The sequence below is a fragment of the Schistosoma mansoni genome (genome assembly GCF_000237925.1).
Source record: "Schistosoma mansoni, WGS project CABG00000000 data, supercontig 0037, strain Puerto Rico, whole genome shotgun sequence".
Lineage (NCBI taxonomy): Eukaryota > Metazoa > Platyhelminthes > Trematoda > Strigeidida > Schistosomatidae > Schistosoma > Schistosoma mansoni.
In genome coordinates this window covers 167,869-189,679 of record NW_017386026.1, presented here as the reverse complement: position 1 = coordinate 189,679, position 21,811 = coordinate 167,869, and the positions used below count along the sequence as shown (strand labels likewise).

The 21,811-nt window shown below is 38.6% G+C and overlaps 1 protein-coding gene across 1 annotated transcript; it reads left to right on the top strand.

Moving 5' to 3' along the window:
* Window positions 1-2,997: 2,997 nt before the first annotated feature.
* Window positions 2,998-17,680, top strand: Smp_124550 (hypothetical protein; the record flags this gene model as incomplete). The annotated part of the gene is made up of 4 exons (XM_018790719.1): window positions 2,998-3,013; window positions 5,686-5,985; window positions 15,610-15,717; window positions 17,613-17,680. The coding sequence occupies 4 exons, from the start codon at window positions 2,998-3,000 to the stop codon at window positions 17,678-17,680; spliced, it is 492 nt and encodes a 163-aa protein (XP_018645962.1).
* Window positions 17,681-21,811: the final 4,131 nt, after the last annotated feature.

The following is a 21,811-nucleotide window of genomic DNA, read 5'->3' as shown; positions in this document are numbered from 1 at the left end:
CCAGAAACAACTGAGTTCACATCTAGGCAGTTCTGTAAACGAGACTGACCCAGATGCTGCTTGGAAAGACATACGAACGGCTGTGGAAACAGCAGTCACATCTATTAGTCATTTAAACCATAGGGCTCCAAAAAACCAGTGGATTTCCTCTAAGTCTATTTCACTGATGGATTCGCGTAAACTCATCCCATCAGGCTCTGAACATGACGAAGAGCGTAAACAAATTAGATCTAGGTTAACTAAAAGTCTAAGGAACGATCGTGAGCAGTGGTGGGCAACGAAAGCAAAAGAGATGGAAAAGGCAGCGGCTGTAGGCAACACCAGGCAACTATTCAGACTAATAGAAGAAACCGGAATTAAGTCAAGTGTAAGTGAGACAATCTCCGAAAAAGACGGAACCCTTATCTGCTCTCAACCCAAACGTTTAGAACGATGGGCGGAACACTTTAAGGAACAGTTTAGCTGGCCTTCAGCTACTGTACAACTACCCACTATTCCCAGAAAACCTGAATGGAACATTGAAGTAGGCCTCCCGACCCTACTTGAAGTTCAAAAGGCTATAGGTAATCTGAAACGAGGAAGAGCAGCTGGTCCAGATGGATTGGCTCCAGAGGTCTTTAAATATGGTGGTCCAATTTTAGCGATTAGGTTGACTAATATTCTGGCTAAAATCTGGGAGACGGATGTAATCCCATCCGACTGGTCACAATCACTTATTGTCCCAATATATAAAAAGGGGTCAAAATCATCCTGTGATAACCATAGAGGGATTAGTCTGACTAACATAGTATCTAAAATACTAGCCTCAATAATTATCAGGCGCCTAACTAAGACTCGTGAACTGCAAACACGAGAAAATCAGACTGGCTTCAGACCTGGTCGTGGCTGTATCGACCACATATTCACCATTCGTCAAGTTTTAGAGCACAGACATGTTTATCGGCGTCCGACAATTATAGTTTTTCTTGACTTGAAAGCAGCATTTGACTCTGTAGACCGAGAGGTTCTGTGGCAGTGTCTGTCATTGAAAGGTGTACCTGAGAAGTACATAAACCTTGTGAAGGCTCTTTACTCGAACACTATCAATCGAGTGAGAGCTTATGGCGAACTGTCATATGATTTTACAACCTCAAGTGGTGTACGTCAAGGCTGTCCACTATCCCCATTTTTGTTTAACTTCATTATAGACCTGTTGCTGGAAATAACACTCTCGTCGACTGAATTTACAGGAATTGATCTCCTACCAGGGGGACCACTAAGCGACTTAGAATACGCAGATGACATAGTCCTGTTTGGTGAAGACGCTGACAAAATGCAGAGTCTTCTGTTGGAACTCAGTAATAATGCCAGGATGTTTGGGATGCGTTTCTCCCCATCCAAATGTAAATTGTTACTCCAGGACTGGCCTGCGTCAACACCCGAACTAAGGATAGGGAGTGAAGTAGTCGAACGCGTGGACAACTTCACTTATCTTGGAAGTCTGATCAGCCCTAATGGGTTGGTGTCTGACGAAATCTCAGCACGGATTCAAAAAGCTCTTTTAGATTTTGCCAACTTACGTCACCTATGGCGAAGACGAGATATCCGTCTATCAATTAAGGGACGAGTATACTGCGCATCAGTTCGCTCTGTTCTACTTTACGGCTGTGAAACATGGCCAATAAGAGTAGAAGATACTCGTAGGTTACTAGTATTTGACCACAGATGTCTTAGAAATATTGCTCGCATCTGCTGGGATAACCGGGTAAGTAATAGTGAGGTTAGACGCAGGGTATTAGGGAATGATGGTAAATCAGTTGATGAGGTTGTGAATCTTTATCGACTGAGATTGTAGGGCCACGTATTGCGTATGCCTGAACACCGATTACCACGACGTGCTACGCTGACTAGTATTGGCAATCGTTGGAATAAAGTTAAGGGCGGCCAAACCAAAACATGGCATCAGTGCTTGAAGTCACTTACTTCTAGTCTGAGCCATGTTGGCAGATGCAGACTACCTGGTTGGGGTCCGCGTGACTATCGTAACCAATGGTTGGAGACTCTGAGTGACATGGCTCAGAATCGGCCACAGTGGTGTGCGTGCATACACTCTTTGTCTTCTCTTAAAGCATGAGATTAAAATTACTTCATATCTTTCTACGAACAAATTCTTTCTTCCTATTTTATATCCTTACATGCAATCTTTCTTTTGTAAATTACTACTTCTATGAATTTGGTATCCGTCTTCTTGTTTTAATGAGGTGTGACAACTTGGACCGATGCATATATGTGCCTGATCCTATGTCGTGGCTGACTGACTGACTAATATTGCTTTCATATTCTCTATAATGTCGATTGTACAGTAGTTAAGTTAGTCAGTCAGCTATGCACAACGATGAACTTAGTACAGTTGCTTATCCTTTCAAGCTGATGCATCACATCAGCACTATGAGGTGAAATTATCAAGATAGGCATCATAGTATTACAAGTAGTAGCAGTATTAGTACTATTGAAAAAATTTATTTTTGGAAAGTATGACTAAAGAAGAAAGAATGGATTCTCAGAATAAAATGTATAATATAATTTTAGAGCTTATGATATATGGGGAGATAAACACTAAATACGTTCGTGCGATTCAGATTCTGAAATATGTCACTCAGTGTCTTCAGACATTGGTCGAGATTATCGCGCATGCCCCAAGCAGTTACACTGCATCTATCAACGTATCTCAATCCAGCAGTGAATAACTATGAACTTATTCTAATTCTTGGTTTTTCTACTCTTAAAATTTTTCAACCTTTTACTACACCAGCATACATACGATGGTTCGACATACATATAAGTCCCAACTATCTTGGTTGATGAAGATCCACGACCTTATCAACCAAGTTATTTAATTTACCTGGCACTCTAACAATAGTGTTATACCTATTGCTTTTTTTATCGATATGACCAATTTCTAAACTACTGAATTTTAGTTCGTAATTTTTATTTCATTTTAGAGCATTTATCATGGGAATGATTAGAATAATAGGTAATTTTAAATTTTCCTGTCGATTTTGCCTTTTCTCTGTTGCATTAAACTATGGATTAACTGTTGAAATTATATTGCATTGAATCAGTATATAGTGTAGAGTTTACTTGATATGATGAAGAAGATGGAAAAGTACCTTTTAATAAAATAACAAACATACACTGGAATGTAGTGGTAGTGATAAATGTTAGAGTTTTAGATAATAAATATCTCATTTCATTTATAGGATGGGAACTTTGGAAAATTGTATAAGATGTTAATTGTATGTCAACAATGTTAGAGTAAATTTAATAATATAATGATTTGAGATATTCCGTTGCTTTTCTATCAGTTTTTAAATTTTTGATGTCTTTTTGCGTACGTCCATCATTCTAACACTGCTTCGATATAGCCATTTGTTACAGGTTTTTAATAGAATAAATCGAATATGAGTAGCAGTGTAATCTGGGATAATCTTTCCGTCTGGACCTTTAAAGCGATAGACATTGGTTTGCAATGTCGATGAGAACATTAATCTTAGGCTTCACGCACATCCGGTTGATGAGTGCTGAACAGGACAAAATGAGCATTCTTGGTCCCACAGCTAGTCACATTCCGTCTATTCTACTAACAATTAGATTGATTACTTATATTATACTTATTTTTTACAATATATTTAACTGTACTAAGAAGAAATAAAAAGGATTCTTATTTCTTCTTGAATACCTCAAAGCTCAGATCCATTGTATCAGCCAGTCAAGTACTTCCCAGAGTGGACCGGAAATACGCTACTATAGATACAAATGCAGTTAAAACAGTTAAATAATATTCATCTCTGATAGAACCCACTTAGAAAGCTATCGGATGTTCAATAAAAATTCAAGAATCAAAAAGAACTCACCAAAGAACAGATCATTTGCCGAACTGAGAACTAATAAATAAGTATAGTGTGAGCAATTCACTAATCAAATAATCATTTGAGTCATCTTTCAAATGTTAAAACGATCAGTCAAAAGACAAGACATTGAGGTTAGCTTGAATACCAGTATAAATCGAGGAAGCATTGGTTAGCTGTTTCATCCTAGTGCGCGACATACAGTCTCACATAGTCAGTCATTGCGGTAAAGTCCCACCTGAAATTCATTCATTATGAAGACTACTTCACAAAAATATCTTAACATTGGACCATTGTATTGTTTCATAATATTGGCCCTTCATACTTGACACGGAATATATACATCTGTTAAGCTTGTTTAAATCGTTGACATATTAGTATCATATGTGTTTCCTTCATTCTGTCATTCCAGTCAGTTATACACAACGAAGAACATGACATCTATGGTCATCTGTTCAACCTGCCAAAACATATTAGCAGATTGAAATGAAATTGTCAACATAAATGCCAGAGTATTGAAAGTAGCAATAGTATCAGTGGTACTTAGAAAACAGTATAACTGTAGAAGAAAGAATGAATTAGCGGGAGAGAAGTATATAACAATCTTAAGGCTTAGAATCTAAGAGAAGTCAAAGACTAGATGTATCACTCCAATATGGACCATATCTGAATCATGTCACCTAATGTCTCTAATTACTGGTCACGATTATCTAGTGGACGCCAACTAGGCAGCATAAACCTATAAATATAACTCAGTTCAACAAAGAATGACTTTATATACTGATATCATATTTTGGCTTAGCTGCTACTGGCTTTTTTCTAAACAACTCCTGCGCCAGTATACAAAGTGCGTCATTGGATGAGACTGCTTACATGCCACTCATTTATGTACACTTTATTTACTTTGATAATAACAGCTTCATAGTCATCCTGTCACGATAAATTGTGCAAGTATTTCTGAAGATCGTATACTTGTATCTGGGTCGGACAACCGTGAAATGTAACAACACGAGTGTAAACTAACAAGAAGAAAAAACACAATAGGAGGAATAGTAAAGCATAAGAAATCTTAACAAGAAGTATATAGCTAAATAGGGGCCAGTGAGATCCTAAAAACTAAAGGTAAGTGATAATATGAAGATCCAAGATCTAAGGGAACACAAAAAGAATAAATCCGTCCGCACTGTTGTAACAGATTTTGAGCCATACCACTATAAGGTCTTCAACCATTTGTCACAATTATTGTGTGAACTACAAACGAGATGTTACATTCCCATAAAGCTCAGGCCAATAGTCAGTGAATCTTTGGATTATTGCAGTTTTTTCAACATCTTCGTGTACCATCCAGCATTCTACATCAGTGTAGAAGATGGATGACCCCTTGCAATACATTTCCTGACCACCTAAGTCGTAGTGAACGAGGACACAAGTGGGGATAATCGAATGTTTCTGAACACAAAACTACAGAACGTCCTAGTAAAATCTGAGAACCATACAGTGAATACTTATTTTGCAAAATGTTCATCAATTGTCTCAAGCTTGACTGTTCCTTTTAAAATATCAGTCAATCGTCACAAACTTCAATGTTCCTGCATTTCCATACCAATTGCTTTCTGTTTCCGTTCTTTCCTGTTCTAGTTTTTTAAGCGTCTCTAACCAGACATTATATACTATTTATGTCGATATATGTAGCACACACTACAAAAGTACAGAACGTTTATACATTTAGAAGTCAGAAGTCCCTACAGTTGATTTAATACATATAAATATTTTTTCTTGTCATTTGTATTTTCTTTAGCAGTTTCAGGTGATCTCAACGATGATGTCGATCCACAAAATAAACCATATCAGTGCATTAAACTAATTCATCGCTATTATTCATTAAATGGAGAGTTATATGGTACAAGAAACCCATCAATCAATGTCGGTTTTAACCATAGAATTCAAGGATTTATATCATGTCCTCAACAACGTAATCGTGATTGGTCAGTACAGTCGATTATCGGTACAAATCTGTTGTTACTTATCACAGATCCAATATTTGCTGAATGTGAAAAGAAAACACATATTAATCGTTTACGCCGAGATCCTGTAAAAGGTTAGTTATAAAAGAAGTAAGAAAGCGATTTTGAAAATTTGCCTTGGATAGAAATGTGTGCTTGAGAGGATAGATAGACTGTACCTGGAATTGGTATCTGGGATGTGTGTTTTTTCCTATTCAAGACAAGTCAACTGGATACAACTACATCCCACTATTTTTGTGTTCACATTTGGACAAAAATCCACCAAATTTTGACTTTGAAAAAATGTGTCTATTATTATCTTTTTGATGCAACATCCACATAGTGTTAAGTTCGTTACTTGATTGATGTAGAATACGGTATACAACTAGGACACTCGAACGTATAGAACCCCACAGTTGCAAATCAGAAGACAGAAGAAATCTGGAGAAGCGTTTGCTGGGTAAGAATCAAAATGTACAGAAAATCATGGGTATTTATAGATATTAGCGTTTGTTGTATCAACATTATAATTCAGCCAATCCCCAAAGAGGCATGTTATGCTACTGTCCAATAATAGCATGCCACCTCGATATTCTAGACAGCTCCCTCACGTTCAGATTGGATGGAAACTCTTCGACTCCATTAGGGCCTCTGGAGGCTCCTTTGTAGTTCTCGGAAGCCGTCCCAACACCTCCCCGGTATAAGATTTTTCCTTGGATCAACTTGTAGCCTGAAAACTGGTTCGCGACGGCTTTCCATTTTCTTCTCTGTCTTTCTTGTTCAAGTCTTCTCTTCAGTATTCTTGGAAGTAAGTGTCGTTGATGTATCTGAGATTAATTCTAGTGGAAGATTCAGCTGAATATCTCGTGTGTGCATAATTCTTTTATGTTTATGGATTTGGTTTGTGTGTCTGTCGCATGTGCCTAAAGTTCCTCGGACTTTGTGCAAAACGTTTATCAATGTTTGTGTTATAACGCGAAATATAACGTATTTGCGATAGGACTACACGAAATTCTACCGATTGACCAAATTCAGATATCCTAGTTCGATCCCAATACTGTTCCCCAACTCCAATAAATCAGAACACAGCCGTTAAATAAGAATTGTTTATGGGGTCAGCAGCAGAACAAAAATGGTTTACAGACAAGGCATATTTATACAGTTACGATGACTATTAACAGTAACCAATGGAAAGGAAGGACACGTAAAGGTTATAATTAGGACGACTCAAAATTGACCAATAGGGAAACGACACATGAAAGTCATAGTTAGGACACTGTAAATAATGGCCAATAGGAGATAACATGCGAATTATGTGAAGAGTCTGAAAACATACCATTTTACATTCGAGATAATGTTTGGGATATTCTTGTGAATATCCTAACAGTTTGTACGATTTTTCCGGGTTCTCTTCGATTCATTCCGAAGAAGGGCTTAATGAAAACTTTGTCGCCAACGTTAAAATATTGGATATTCCGATTTTATCTGAGTCCTTTCATTGGTTTAGGTGGCAAAATGATGTAGAATGTAGTTTGGTTGCTTCTCCCGAACATCGCCTAAGCAAAGGACATTCCATCTCGGATGATAGGTTTAGGCGTAGTTCTGTAAGCTGTTGGAATTCCGTGCTTACATGACTTGTCCCCTCGCCTTCTTCTTTCATTAGTGCTCTTTTGGATGTGTTAACGAAGCGCTCTGCCTGTCCATTTGATTGTGGGTGATAGGGCGGACAGTGTGTATGTACAATTGCATTAATGTTACAGAAGTGCTTGAATGATTCTGCAGTGAATTGTTAGCCATTATCGGTCACTAAAATCTCTGGAACTATAAAGCAGCTAAACAGCCCATATAAATTGCCGATCATTTCACTGGCTGTGTAATTTGCTATGGCGTAGATTTAAAGCTATTTTGTGAGTGCGCCCTCGTATGGGGCCGGCAAAATCTGCGTGCAACCTCTCCCAGGGACTGTTAGGTTTTTCCCATTGTTGTGGTTCACACTTCTTTGGACATTTAGCTGTTTGCAGGCACGACGAACAATTGCGGCATCTGGTTTCGATATCTTGATCCTTTGTAGGCTAGTAAGCATAGCTTTGAGCCAACAATTTCATTTTATTGATGCCGAGATGGCCGCCTTGGAATTGTTTCAGAACCGTGTGGCATAATGTTTTTGGGACAACAATTCTGTCATCAAGCATAATACATGAATTGACCATCATGAGTGAGTCTCTCTGGCGAAAATATTGTAACATCTCTCCTTGAAAGCGACTATTCGGCCACTTGGTGAGAAGGTAACCTCTAACTTCTCGTAATGTCTTGTCATTTTCCGTGGCTTCTTTGATGGCCTTGGAAGTAACTAGCAAACCATCGACTGCGTCTTCCAATACTCGATGTACTTCTGTTTCTGTTTCTATTACTGCCACCAAGGTATCTTCTCTCTGTTTTACTTGTGAACCAATCAGTCTAAACATGGTATCAGCTTGTCTAAAATCAGTAGTGGGCTGGTACTTAATTTTAAAGTCACAACCCAAGAGTGTGATTCCCCACCGTTTCAGTCTGTTTGCTGTGTATAACAGGATACCTTTCTTTGACCCAAAAATTGCTAGCAATGGTTCATGGAAGTTTTTCACCGCGAAGATAATTGATAGAGCATGTTTCTCATTTTGACTATAGTTCCGTTCTGTCGTTGTTAACGATCCGATAGTATGGGAGATTACTTTTTCAGACCCACTATGAAAAATGTGAGAGATTACTGCTCCAATACCATAATTTGAAGCATATGAAGCAACAACTGTTGGAAGAGAAGGATCATCATGCGTCAGTAAGAGATTGGAAGCTGGGAGTTGCTTAATTTTCTCGAATAATGCTTGACAGTTCGCCGACCAATCCCGTTTCGTATTCTTTTTTAGCTGGCCCGCAGACGATGGAGATCAGGGAGGAAAGTACCATAATGGTTGACCGATCCCAAGAAAGGTCATAAGGTAGGAACGTCCCTAGGTATAGACATAGTTTTCACAGCTTCAATGTTCTCTGGATCTGGTCGTTTCCCATCTTTATTTGTTATGAAACCAAGATACCGTACCTTCTGCATATAAAAGTCACACTTTTTCAGGAACAGGCGCAAACCATATCCGGCTATGCATTCTAGCACCTGATCCAGTTCTTTCTGCAAGTCTCTTTTATCTGTTCCCATATTTATTATATCGTCTAAATAAGCTGCCGCTCCAGGAATACCTTGTAACATGGTATCCTTAATTTGCAGGAAAATAGAGGACGCCGTCTTCACTCGAAAAGATGGTCGGTTATATTGAAACAGATTCTTGTGTGTGTTGGTTGTTAGATCTTTAATTTACTCAATTACAAGAATTTGTAAATATACGTCTGATAAATCCAATTTTGCAAAATATCTGCCACTGTTCAGCTTGACGAAGATATCTTCTGGTAGGGGTAAAGGATACTGGTGAGACTCTAAGGTTTCATTTAGTCCGGTGGAGTATTCTTCACACAAGCGAACGCTGCCACAAGACTCCCTGGCCACCATTATTGGTGCAGCCCAATCTGAGAAGTTTACAGGTTCAATAACACACATTTCCTGAAACCCTTCTAATTCCTGTTCAACTACTAGAAGGTCAGCAAAAGGCACAGGTTTCTTAGGTCGAAGAACGGGAGTAGCTCCACTTTGAGGGTAAGTAGTGTTGTTGCTTTCGTACGTTTTTCCAGTCCTTCTATAAGCACGTGGTTTTGTCTTTGTAGCACAACATTTTTCTGCTTCTACTCTAAGGGGTTATCAGTTCTGATTCGGCTGCAGATATTGTTGAACGAATGATCTGCTAGTTTTAGTGTCTCTATCAGATCTAATCCTAACAAGTCAAGTGCTAGATTCTCTGTTGCATTCGTTGTCGTATTACCTTTAGAAACAGTGCATGGTACTTCTCCAACAATATATGACTTCTCACTAGATGCACTGTATGCTAGTTGTGTTGTTGGATGAACTGTGGGTCTCCCAATATTCCTTCAAGCTTCTAAGCCGATCAGAGTGATATCAGATGTCGTATCAAGTTGAAAGCGAGTACGTATTTTGTTCGGTGGTGAATTCGTGCTCCAGTGTGAGATACCAATATTTTGTCAGTTTTTGCACCAGATCTGTATTTCTTGAAATAGGGTTTCGAAGAATAACGTCAGTGGGTTCTCTTTCTGCAGCCGGTTTCTTTATGGTCGTTACGATGACATTTGGTGCAGCAATGTTCTTTATATGGACAGAACCTCTTGTAGTACCAACCTCCATATGACCAGCATAGAGATGAGGGCTGATCGTCTGTGTGCGATAATTTTCTTGAGCCAGAATCTTTTTTCTCGCTTATAACATGAACGTATGGCGGCTGGCTATTATTTTCAACCATGAAGGTGTCAAGCCGCCCCAACATGTAGACAGAATAGGGAATTATGTGTTGTCTCGACCTTCGATACCCAATGGAAATGACGCGATTTGATTTAAAACTTTTTAATGCACAAATATCATGATGTCTTGTGAACTACTACGCGTGAGTTCTACCATTGCCAATTGACCTTGAGGAGTAATGGCTTAATTAAATGACTTGTTAAACGAACACTGTTAGTCATTACATTACTCTCTGAAAATCAAGCGTAATGATGGCCCAAGAAACAACTTTCAGAGATTACCATTTTTTTATTTTTTTCGCCACCTGACCACGTGTGTTCGTCAGTGGTCACATAATGATTACTATATACAAATAATCCTGTTATTCATCAAAAATATGACAGGTATACGAACTTTATAATTAAAAAGCCTTGATTATGGTTCTAGAAAACATGGATGTAAATAAATTCTGAAAAAATGAAGCGTTGAAGGCATAATTCATGCAGTTAATTATCTACAGATTAACTTTATAAATATCTCAGAAGAAACAACTGAAAATTACATTCAAAACTGGAAGAAAAATAATCATCTTTATATATGTATTACTAAATATGACAAAAAGTGAGACAGTTATCCACCGCAAGCAATGTGTTAAGGGTTGAACAAGATCATGGATTGAATAAAATTAGACATTAACATTGTTGGATGCTGGCTCAGCGATCTAAAGGATAAGGATTCTAACCCGAAACCAAAAGTCATGGGTCCGAGTTCCGAGTGAGGAATCGTGAACGAGCACTGATAATGATCCCTATACTAGCACAGAACGGCTGTCCAGTGCCTTCAATTTTTAATAGTTGTCTAACTTAGATTGACTCATGATTTCAACCGTGGAAATAAATTAACTAACTGGAACTCAGATAAGAGTGAAGGAAAGGATAAATATCTTTAAATAGTGATGTGAACTAAAGCATTGTTAGGTTAATAGCTGTTAAACTTGTTATCACCAAATAATGAAGAGAAAATTGGCCGTAATATGTTTTGCGATACATAAGTTTTCCATTTTTTCAACATAATTTTCTTACTCGATATCGGTCAGTATTCTAACTCTTGCTACGATTGTTGTTCTAGTTTTATTGAAATTTATTAGGCACTTACTTAGTTAAACCTTTACCCCTTGTGGGCATAGGATTCCGACCAAGAATCTCCAACCAACTGTCCTGGGTTCACTTTTCTGGTTGTTGACAAGTGCTACGCATCTGTGAGCTGCTCTCCTTGGACGACTTTGAAATTTAGTCCATCTCAGTAGTTACGTACGATGGTGACGATCTTTTCAGGTATCCCATAACGTGGAAGAAGTTTTTTTTACAGTTCCTCTATCCATACTGTTGAATGCTTACTCATAAACGGGAAAGTTGATGTATAACTATGAGTTCCATTTAAATTGCTTCTCCACAATGATTCTATGTATCACAATTTGGTCGGAGTATGATCTATATATACAAGATCCAACTTGTTAGTCTAGAAGTTGGACGTTCAGTGAATTATTTATTGGGTTCGGAAACACTCTGTTGGGAACTTTTTCCTTCATCGACAGTAATTGGATTTCTGAGATTATCCGATTTATCACATAATCCTGATCTATATCTACTGATATTCTCTCATTAAGTAAAATATGTCCCGATTATGTCGTATTCTTACACAGTTACTTATTTTTATCATGATTAATAATTACAACTTCACCATCTCCCTAGGCTTATGTTACTCAGTTTTCAGGAAGTAAATATGAAATCTATATTAACCACTATTATTAAATATCACAGTTCGCGTATTTGTCCTCATCTTTTAACATTCTCCTCTACTTTAGATACTCCCATTCCAACTTCATCTCATCAATCCTTCTTCTCGAGGCATATTACCTGTTCCTACTGTTTCCTACCACCACTGATACTGTTGTTATTAATATTGTTAGTACTATTGGTATTAATAGTGGTGCAGACTAACAACATTGGTAATCTACTCTGGTTGAACGGGAAGCGCGTGACATTTTAAGTTACGTTGAAGCCACACCTCGAGGTTAATACCCAACCTGGCTCGTCCTATCTTGGTAACTAGGTGGATCGGCTTTGCTAGTGACAAACACTATATAATATTACTTACTTTCTTACTTACTTACGCCTGTTATACCCAATGGAGCATAGGCCGCCGACCAGCATTCTTCGATCCACTCTGTCCTGGGCCTTCTTTACTAGTTCTATCCAGTTTTTGTTCATTTTTCTCATGTCTGTCTCTATTTCTCGGCTTAATGTGTTCTTTGGTCTTCCTCTTCTCCTTTGACCTTCAGGATTCCATGTGAGGGTTTGTCTTGTGACACAATTAGGTGATTACCTCAAGGTGTGCCCAATCCACTTCCAGCGCTTCTTCCTGATTTCTTCCTCCGCTGGAATCTGGTTTGTTGTCTCCCACAGTAACTTGTTGCTGATAGTGTCTGGCCATCAAATCCGAAGTATCTTGCGTAGACAGCTGTTAATCAATACCTGTATCTTCTGGATAATTACTTTCGTAGTTCTCCACGTCTCCGCCCCATACAGTAGAACTGTCTTGACATTTGTATTGAAAATTCTAACCTTGGTGTCGATTGACAATTGTTTTGAGCTCCAGATGTTCCTCAGTTGTAAATATGCTGCTCTTGCTTTGCCTATCCGCGCCCTCACATCTGCATCAGATCCACCGTGTTCATCAATGATGCTGCCCAGATATATAAAGGTTTTCACATCCTCCAAAGCTTCTCCGTCAAGTGTAATTGGATTGGTGCATGTTGTATTGTATCGGAGAGTATTGCTTTTCCCTTTGTTTATATTGAGACCTACTGCTGCTGAGGCAGCTGCTACACTGGTCGTTTTCTCCTGCATTTGTTGTTGCGTTTGTGATAGAAGAGCCAGATCATCCGCGAAGTCTAAATCGTCAAGCTGCATCCTGCCTGTCCACTGTATCCCGTGCTTCCCTCCGGATTTTGACGTCTTCATGATCCAGTCGATCACCAGGAGAAAGATAAAGGGTGAGAGTAAGCAACCTTGCCTAACACCGGTCTTTACCTCAAACGAGTCGGTGAGTTGTCCTCCGTGGACGATTTGGCAGTTTAGTCCATCATAGGAGTTCCGTATGATGTTGACTATCTTCTCAGGCACGCCGTAGTGTCGAAGAAGCTTCCTTAGTGTCGTCCTGTCCATGCTATCAAATGCCTTCTCGTAGTCGATGAAGTTGATGTACAGTGATGAATTCCATTCGATTGATTGTTCCACAATGATACGTAGAGTTGCGATTTGGTCTGTACACGATCTATCCTTACGAAATCTAGTTTGTTGATCTCGAAGTTGGGCGTCCACGGAATCCTTCATCCTGTTTAACAATACTCTGTTGAAGACTTTTCCTGGTATTGAGAGGAGAGTGATGCCCCTGTAGTTGTCGCACTTGCTCAGATCGCCTTTCTTTGGAATCTTGATGAGAAGTCCTTCTTTCCAGTCTGTTGGTACATGTTCTTCGTCCCAAATCTTACTGAAGAGGATGTGGAGTATCTTGGCAGTTGCTGTTACATTTGCTTTCAGTGCCTCTGCCGGGATGTTGTCTGGTCCCGCTGCTTTGCCACTCTTGATTTGTCTAATGGCCATGCTGATCTCTTCAATTGTTGGTGGGCCAATATCGATTGGGAGGTCTGTGGGTGCTGCTTCGATGTTGGGTGGGTTCAGTGGAGCTGGTCGATTCAAGAGTTCCTTGAAGTGTTCTACCCACCTGTTTCGTTGTTCTTCAATATCGTTGATTACTTTGCCTTCCTTGTTTTTCACTGGTCTTTCTGGTTGACGGTAATTTCCAGCAAGTTTCTTGGTTGTATCATACAGTTGTCTCAGGTTTCTTTCTCTTGCAACCTTTTCCGCTGTCATCGCTAAATCTTCCACATATTTGCGTTTGTCGGTTCTGATGCTCCTCTTCACTTGCTTGTTTACTTCAGTGTATCCAGCTTGTGCCTTGGCTTTTTCTGCTCTTGTTCGGCTGGTATTAATTGCTGACTTCTTGTTCCTCCTTTCTTCAATTTTATCCAGTGTACCAACAGTGATCCATTCCTTGTGATGGTGCTTCTTGTGACCCAGAACCTCCTGACATGTTGAAACGATCGCCTCCTTGATACCTTTTCAGTTGCTCTCCATGGTAGTTCCCTCTTAGTTGAGTAGATCATGAAAGGCCTGGAACTTATTGTTGAGGGCTATGTTGAATTTGTTGAGTTTGTCAGCATCTCGAAGAAAGGCCGTGTTAAACTTTTGTGATGTTGTCCGCCTCGTCGCCCAGTGCTTCTTAAGTTTTAATTTCATCTTGGCGACCAGCAAATGATGATCGGATGCTATATCAGCCCCTCTTCTGCTTCTCACATCCTCCATCGTCCTCCTGAACTTTTTGTTGATGCAGATATGGTCAATTTGATTCTGTGTAGTGTAATCCGGTGAAATCCAAGTGGCTTTGTTTATGTTTTTGTGTGGGAATATGGTGCCACCTATGACCAGTTTATTGAAGGCACATAGGTTTGCCAATTTCTCACCATTTTCGTTCCTTTCTCCCAGTCCATGTCGTCCCATGACGTCTTCGTATCCAGTATTGTCCTTTCCAACCTTGGCATTGAAATCTCCCATCAGAATGGTCAGGTCCTTGGTTGGCACTTCTCGAAGATTGACTGCAGCTTATCGTAGAATTGGTCTTTAGCGTCTTCATCGTAATCGTCGGTTGGCGCATAGCATTGGATGATGTTCATTGTAATGCCCTCTCTCTTTGTTTTGAAGGAGGCTTTGATGATCCTTGGTCCATGAGAGTTGGTATTCTACGGGATGGGGTCGCTAAACCCATACCCAACCGTCCTCCTTTACCCGGGCTTGGGAACGGCAGTAGCCCCCGGAGGAGCTACAGGCAGAGTTATGTAATATCACTGCTACTAAGGATAGAATGAAGAAATACTGATAGGGGTCAATGCTGCATGCAACTGTCGGTGGCGTGCAATCGATTAGTGTGGATTAGTCAGGCTTGGCCTCGGCGATATTCAATATGCTGTCCAATGTTCAATGATCTCTTGTCTGACATAGAAACTGTTCAGCTAGGGCTCAGTGAAATTTCACTGACCCTACAGTAGTTAGCAATAATAATAATGACAATAATAATAATAATAATGATAATAATAATATTCGTAATGACAATTTCCCTTATTGATATTACTGCCATACAATAAACTCCATTCTATGATCAGATATATTTTTTTCATCATACACTTTTTAAAATCACTTCAATAAAACCAATATTGATCTTCTTCCAGATGTCGGTACAGATGTTTGTGAAACTTCTCGTGCTCCGCGCTATCGTAGACAATCACAAAAATGGACATTATTTCCGAATGATGATAAGAATCCACCTCAATGTTCCAGTACAGATAGACTAAAGATTTCACTATATATTGTCATAAGTTTGAACATATTTTCATTTTTTCTTTCATTGTATTATTAGTTATTTAGTTTATTAATATCAGAAACATTTCTTAATTCGAATGTTCACGAACACTGAAATTAAGGTTTCGTGAAATGTTTTATGCTACTTACTATTAGACAGTAGCACAACAATGTGAGCCAAAAATATCGGACTGATGGTCATGAGTTTAATTATCTACATAATAGTGTGCTTAAAGATCCTCATCATATTAAAAGACTATTATTTGAACGAAGAATATTCTTTTCGATAAATTTTCTTCAGGTTCTACAAATAAAGACCAAAACTAATAATCTCAAAAATGGCCAGGTTAAGGGCAAAGTGCTTCGTTTAAAGTTAAAGCATGTGATTTTAGGATTGTCAAACAATATAGAATAAAATTGTGAATGTTGATATGACTCGAATGGAATGTTAACTTGTTAAGTGAAAATCTAAGATCCATGATCAGGATATATATGGGTCATATAAGGTGAGAGAAATAACAGTGCAATTACAATTAGATCAAATATTTGGTGGAAGACTACATTGCGTAAAATATGACTAGTAAGACGTAATAAGGTGGGATGAATGAGAAGTAAATGAATCATGTATCTGGGAGATGATTAATGATATGCGAACCAATAGTGATAACAATAATAATTCTACGAAGATTCCAGAATAAGGATGACAGACAGTTATATATGATTACGAAAGGTTGTAAGTTTAATAGTCGAATTAGGTTATTCAATAGCTAAGACTACTATTGATTAATTGGCCTTAAGGTTGGCCAGGGAAGGAGAATAAGTTGAAGATATTTCTGTGCGCATAGCTCCGGTTTCTTCGTCCGAATGGCTACTGCTTCAGCTGTTTGAAGGACTTCCAAGTCTGACTAGCTTTAGCAAAATTTACTGACCTGATAAATAGTTAAAAATGATTAGTTTATACAGGCACTATAACCAGTTTGCACAAAGTGGAACAATATTGAGCTGTTCACCTTCTTCACCAGACCTTTTCTGAGTCACGCTGGGAGGTGTTCGCGAGCACGAAAATGTAAATTCCTAGAATGTCGACCAATATAACTTGTTCCACTGGTGCTGTAGAAATGATACATACAAGATGTGGTGGTCATTCTAGGTAATTCATCATTTAACCGTGGTGTCACCATTGGGCGTGCAGGAAACACTGGTCGTAGATCTCCAGCGTTGAGGTTTTTGAATTGTTCTGCGTAATCTCTGGGTAAATATATCGCTAGCCGCATCCCCTCTGAATTGTATGCGCATGGACAGGGATTTCTTATTCACCGTTTGTGTTCCGCCTATTCTCACCTTCGTTATCATATATTTAATAATAACCTTTCTAGTGTGTCCGTTCTCCCTAAGAGTATAGCGCAAGCAGTTTAGCTCATCTTCAACTATAACCGAAGAACATATAATGCGTATTTGGTAACTAAGAGTTTTGATCAGGTTTCGTTTTTACTGTAGTGGTGTACTGTAGTAGTTTATATTGCACAGTCCAGGTGTTTTTTCCGTTTAAATTTCTTTTTAATGATCCGTCTGCTCTCTTAGTTAGGAGAATGTCGGGAAAGGCTATTCTACTATCACTCTCTTCTTCAGATGTATTTCATTAATTGTGTGTCCTCATATTATGCACAACCAATGTTATTTAAAACAATGGTGGTATAATCTTTTGTAAATTGTTATTCCATTATAATCTTGTGTTCTACCTCGACGTATCTTGGTCTGGCAATTCTTCAATATACGAAAGCATTTATTAACCAAGATACAAGTGATCTGTTTACTGAGAGAACTTTTCCACACATATGTAATGTTTTAGTAATTCTGCATTTGATTATCACAGTCAAATTAACTTCAGGCAATTTAAAATGGAATTTTGAAGCTGAAGTTTCCTGTTTTTCCAAATTTTGAGTTTAAGATAGAAGAGTCGTTAACCAATAAACCTATTTTATTGCACTGTACTCCAGTTTCATAGATAGTCTACTGAACACTTATAACTGCAATAGAGGTGAAATTTTTACCATACAGATTTTCTTTGTTATAAATTAAAGATAGTTATGAGAGCTGTAATTTATGTGAGATCGGTTGCTTGTCGTGAATATGATTACTTGGTGATTGCATTACTGATGTAATGTTCAACAATGAAACGGTATCAGAAAGCAGAATAACTAGTTGACAAAATAAAAGTTGTATTACACTTATTTTATAATTATGATATAATTATAAAGTAGAATAATATTTGAAGAAAAATAAAAAAGAAGAATTCATGTAAGATATAGATGCTTTTTGGATTCAGATTTCATAAGTCATAAGCCAACATGTGAAAATCAAAATGTGATTATCAAGTTGATTGATTAGCAACTATAAAATCAGTCGTTCGAAGTATCTTGCGGAAAGTGAAACTAACTAGAATAAGTTGAGTGCGACAGTTTGTCAATTAAGTCAAAATATTATGAAAATAAAGATGGCGGAAACAGGATAATGTTTCAATCGATGGGGGAAAAATGAATTACACTTCACATAAAAAACGCAGAATAACGTTTACTATGTAAACAGCAGAAAAAAATCAGGTTGGATAAATGTGATGTTTAAGAGCATTTGAATTATGTTATAAGCTAGTACTCCCAGAAACAACGCAATTTCATCAAGAAGTATTAGATGAGCACGAACGAATGTATTGCGCTTGGAATTCAAAATCAAACAGTCATCAATACAAAAGAATCATTGGTTCATTCAAACACCACATTCTCCACAGCTCAAATTGGAGTGTAAGTGTCTGTAATCGATTGTACGTCTCCTTCTTAAGTTCATCCAATCCACTCTGTCGGTGAATGCTGGTCGGCGGCCTATGCTCCATTGGGAGTAACAGGAGTAAAAAAGTAAGTACATCTGTTCGATAGTGTATTGGACGTAGACTTTGTATTATCTAGAATTCACTCGTTAGTATAAGAATTAAAAACCGAAATTGGAACAGACTCACTTGGGTTCTAGAATTTTATACAATCATCATGTCGGTTGTGTAATGAAACCACTAATATTTAGAATTTGCATCATAGACTTTCCAACACCATCCTCTCCCACGAAATAATGTTGGGTCCTTACGTCGCAATGTTATAATCAATTTGACATTTCCAATTCGCATTATCTCAAATCTCACGCTTCGATTACTGTATGTGAGTATTTGGGGATACACACTGATATATAATTTGAGGTATTCCATCATGTGACTTTGACTTGCATAAAAATCATGATACATATTCTTTTTGTTATTCATATTACAATACACCGATAAATATGCATTGATATTTGTAATTAACACATGTAATTCATCTAGGCTTGATTTACCTGAGGAACAATCGAATAAAAAAAACACGCATCTGTCTCATACTCATTAGGATAATCTTGGACTTGATTTGGATTCCCTGTCTGTGCAAACTCCATATCTGGACAAACTGGTTCTCTGATTATTTTGGGAATACCTGCTATCCCCTTTGATTCATCATACCACTGAGTAGGGATTCTACTCGTCAAACATCGTTCGTGAAAATATCTAACATCTGATACAATAACATCAGAAATATGACTAGAATTCGACGCATCCGGAACATGTTTGTCACACACATTGAGGGTGTCACTGAAATCCATTGTGAAGACAAATGACATTTGATATGACATCGGAATTTGATTTTTGTGGAATATTTCCCTCAAATTTATTAAGCGTTTCATTAGAAAATAATGGATAATTAGAAAAATCAGCATCTACCAAAACTGAATATGGATTTTGATCATGATTCGACTTATTCCACATTTTAGAGTTGTAAGAAATTTCATCAGAATTATGCGAATTATTACGACAAACCATATCTGATACAATAACATGAGAAATCTGATAAGTTGGTTGATTAGAAACTTTTGTCTCACAATGATTCTGAGTTTCATTCAACTCTGGACTGTTATGTAACGTTATACCGCCTCTAGAAGTCTTGAATAAAGATAAGTGATCATTAGAAACATCCACCTTAGCATTAGTTTCAGCGGGACGAGGCACAGTAAAAAAGTCAGAGCCTTTCAAAACCGCCCGCCGTTTCGTTTTAACGACCTTGAACGGTTTGACAAGAAGCGGTCATTCCCAGTTGTTGAGGCTCTGTTGGGTGTTCGTTGGATTGTACGAATATCGGGTTTTCTCATATTTGAGTTGTGTTTTGCTGCAGTTAATTCGCGAAATCAATGCGAAAAACGTTAATTTAACTTTCCCTGTTTTGTAGTGTACAATTTGGCTCTTTCGTTGCTTCTTAACTTGACCTTCAAATGGTTCAAATGGTTGAGGACGGAATAGAAGAAGCTTTCGCTTAACGGGCTTCCGTGTCTGATAGCAGTGGATCACCAATACCTCCAGGCAAGAACCTAGGTATATGAACGATAATAGAGGGAAAAAAAGAATTTGGTAAATCATAATAATATGTTATCCTTAGTCCTTAGGAATAAGTCAAGTTTTCTCTTAAAGGACTCCTGGGAGGTCGCTTGGACTAGCTCAGTCGGCAGCGAATTCCAGCACTTGACAACTCTAACGGAGTAGAAGTTGTGTCTGCAGTCTGTTCTGCTATGTAGGGTCTCCAATTTCTGGGTGTTACCTCTGAGGTTAGTGTTATGACTAAGCTTAAGAAGTTGTTTAAGGGGATGACCAGAAGTGTTAAGGATACTATAAGTCATAAGAAGATCACCTCTAAGACGCCTATACTCTAACGGGTAAAGGTTAAGTGATTTGAGGCGCTCTTCATAAGGTTTGAATTTGAGACCCCGAACTGATTTCGTGGCTCGACGTTGTATACGTTCCAGAGTGACCTTATCCTTTTGGAGAGAGGGAGGAAATACTATGTTTCCGTACTCTAAGTGGGGACGAATAAAACTGTTGAAGATTATGTGGAAGGTTCTACCGTCAAACTGGCCAAAAATGCGCTTCAATGTTACCAGTGCAAGGTTTGCTTGAAAGGCGTTTTTGTCACAGTTCGCATACGATTTCAGGTCGTAGGGTACCAACACTCCTAAATCTTTTTCAACTTGGGAAACTTCTAGAGGTGAGTTACCTGAGTTATAACTATAGTCTGCAACATGTCTCAGATGGACTACCTTGCACTTTGAAGTGTTGAAGGTAAGTCCGTTGTCGTCTGCCCAACTTTGAAGTCGAGTCAGATCCTCCTGCAGAACTAGTATATCATTGTGAGTACGTATCTCTCTCCAAAGTTTCACATCATCAGCAAAAAGCAATAAATCAGATGAAACTTGTTGAGGAAGATCGTTAATATAAATCAAGAAGAGAAGAGGTCCTAGTATTGAACCCTGAGGGACCCCACTAGGACATTCCATAGCCTGAGAGAGAGTGAAGTTAACCCTGACCTTAGAATGTCGGTTTTCTAGGTATGAAGTGATCCAGTCAATTAAAGGGGGTTTTATACCCAATCGTCCAAGCTTCTTGATAAGACATGCATGGTTGACCCTATCAAAAGCTTTTGAGAAGTCCAGGTAAATGACGTCAACCTTCCCCTTGCGATCAAGGATGGTTGTCCATTTATCCACCGCAGTCAGCAGGTTGGTCGTACAAGAATGACCTTTTCTGAAACCATGCTGTTGAGGCGAGAAGAACTTTGAGGATGATAAGTGTTCTAGTATGCCGTCGAATACTAGGGATTCCATAATTTTTGAAGGTATGGAGAGAAGGGCCACTGGTCGGTAGCTTGAGGGTTCACTGCGTCGACCTCCTTTGAAAATTGGTGTGATGTGGGCCAGCTTCCATATTTCCGGTAGTTTGCCTCTGCTTAGCGAGGGTGCAAACATCACGCTAAGTGGTGTCGCCAGGATTGAAGCTGCTTCCCTCAATACGGCGGAATGAACCATGTCCGGACCAGGAGAAGTGTCTTTTTTTAGGTTCTGCAGTTTACGGAGCACCAAGTCAGCACTCAGGTCCACTTCGGAAAGTCCTGTACAGGTGCAGGTGAAGCTTTCGTCAGTATGGTTGATGTGGGTCAGTTGGAATGTCCGGGAGTA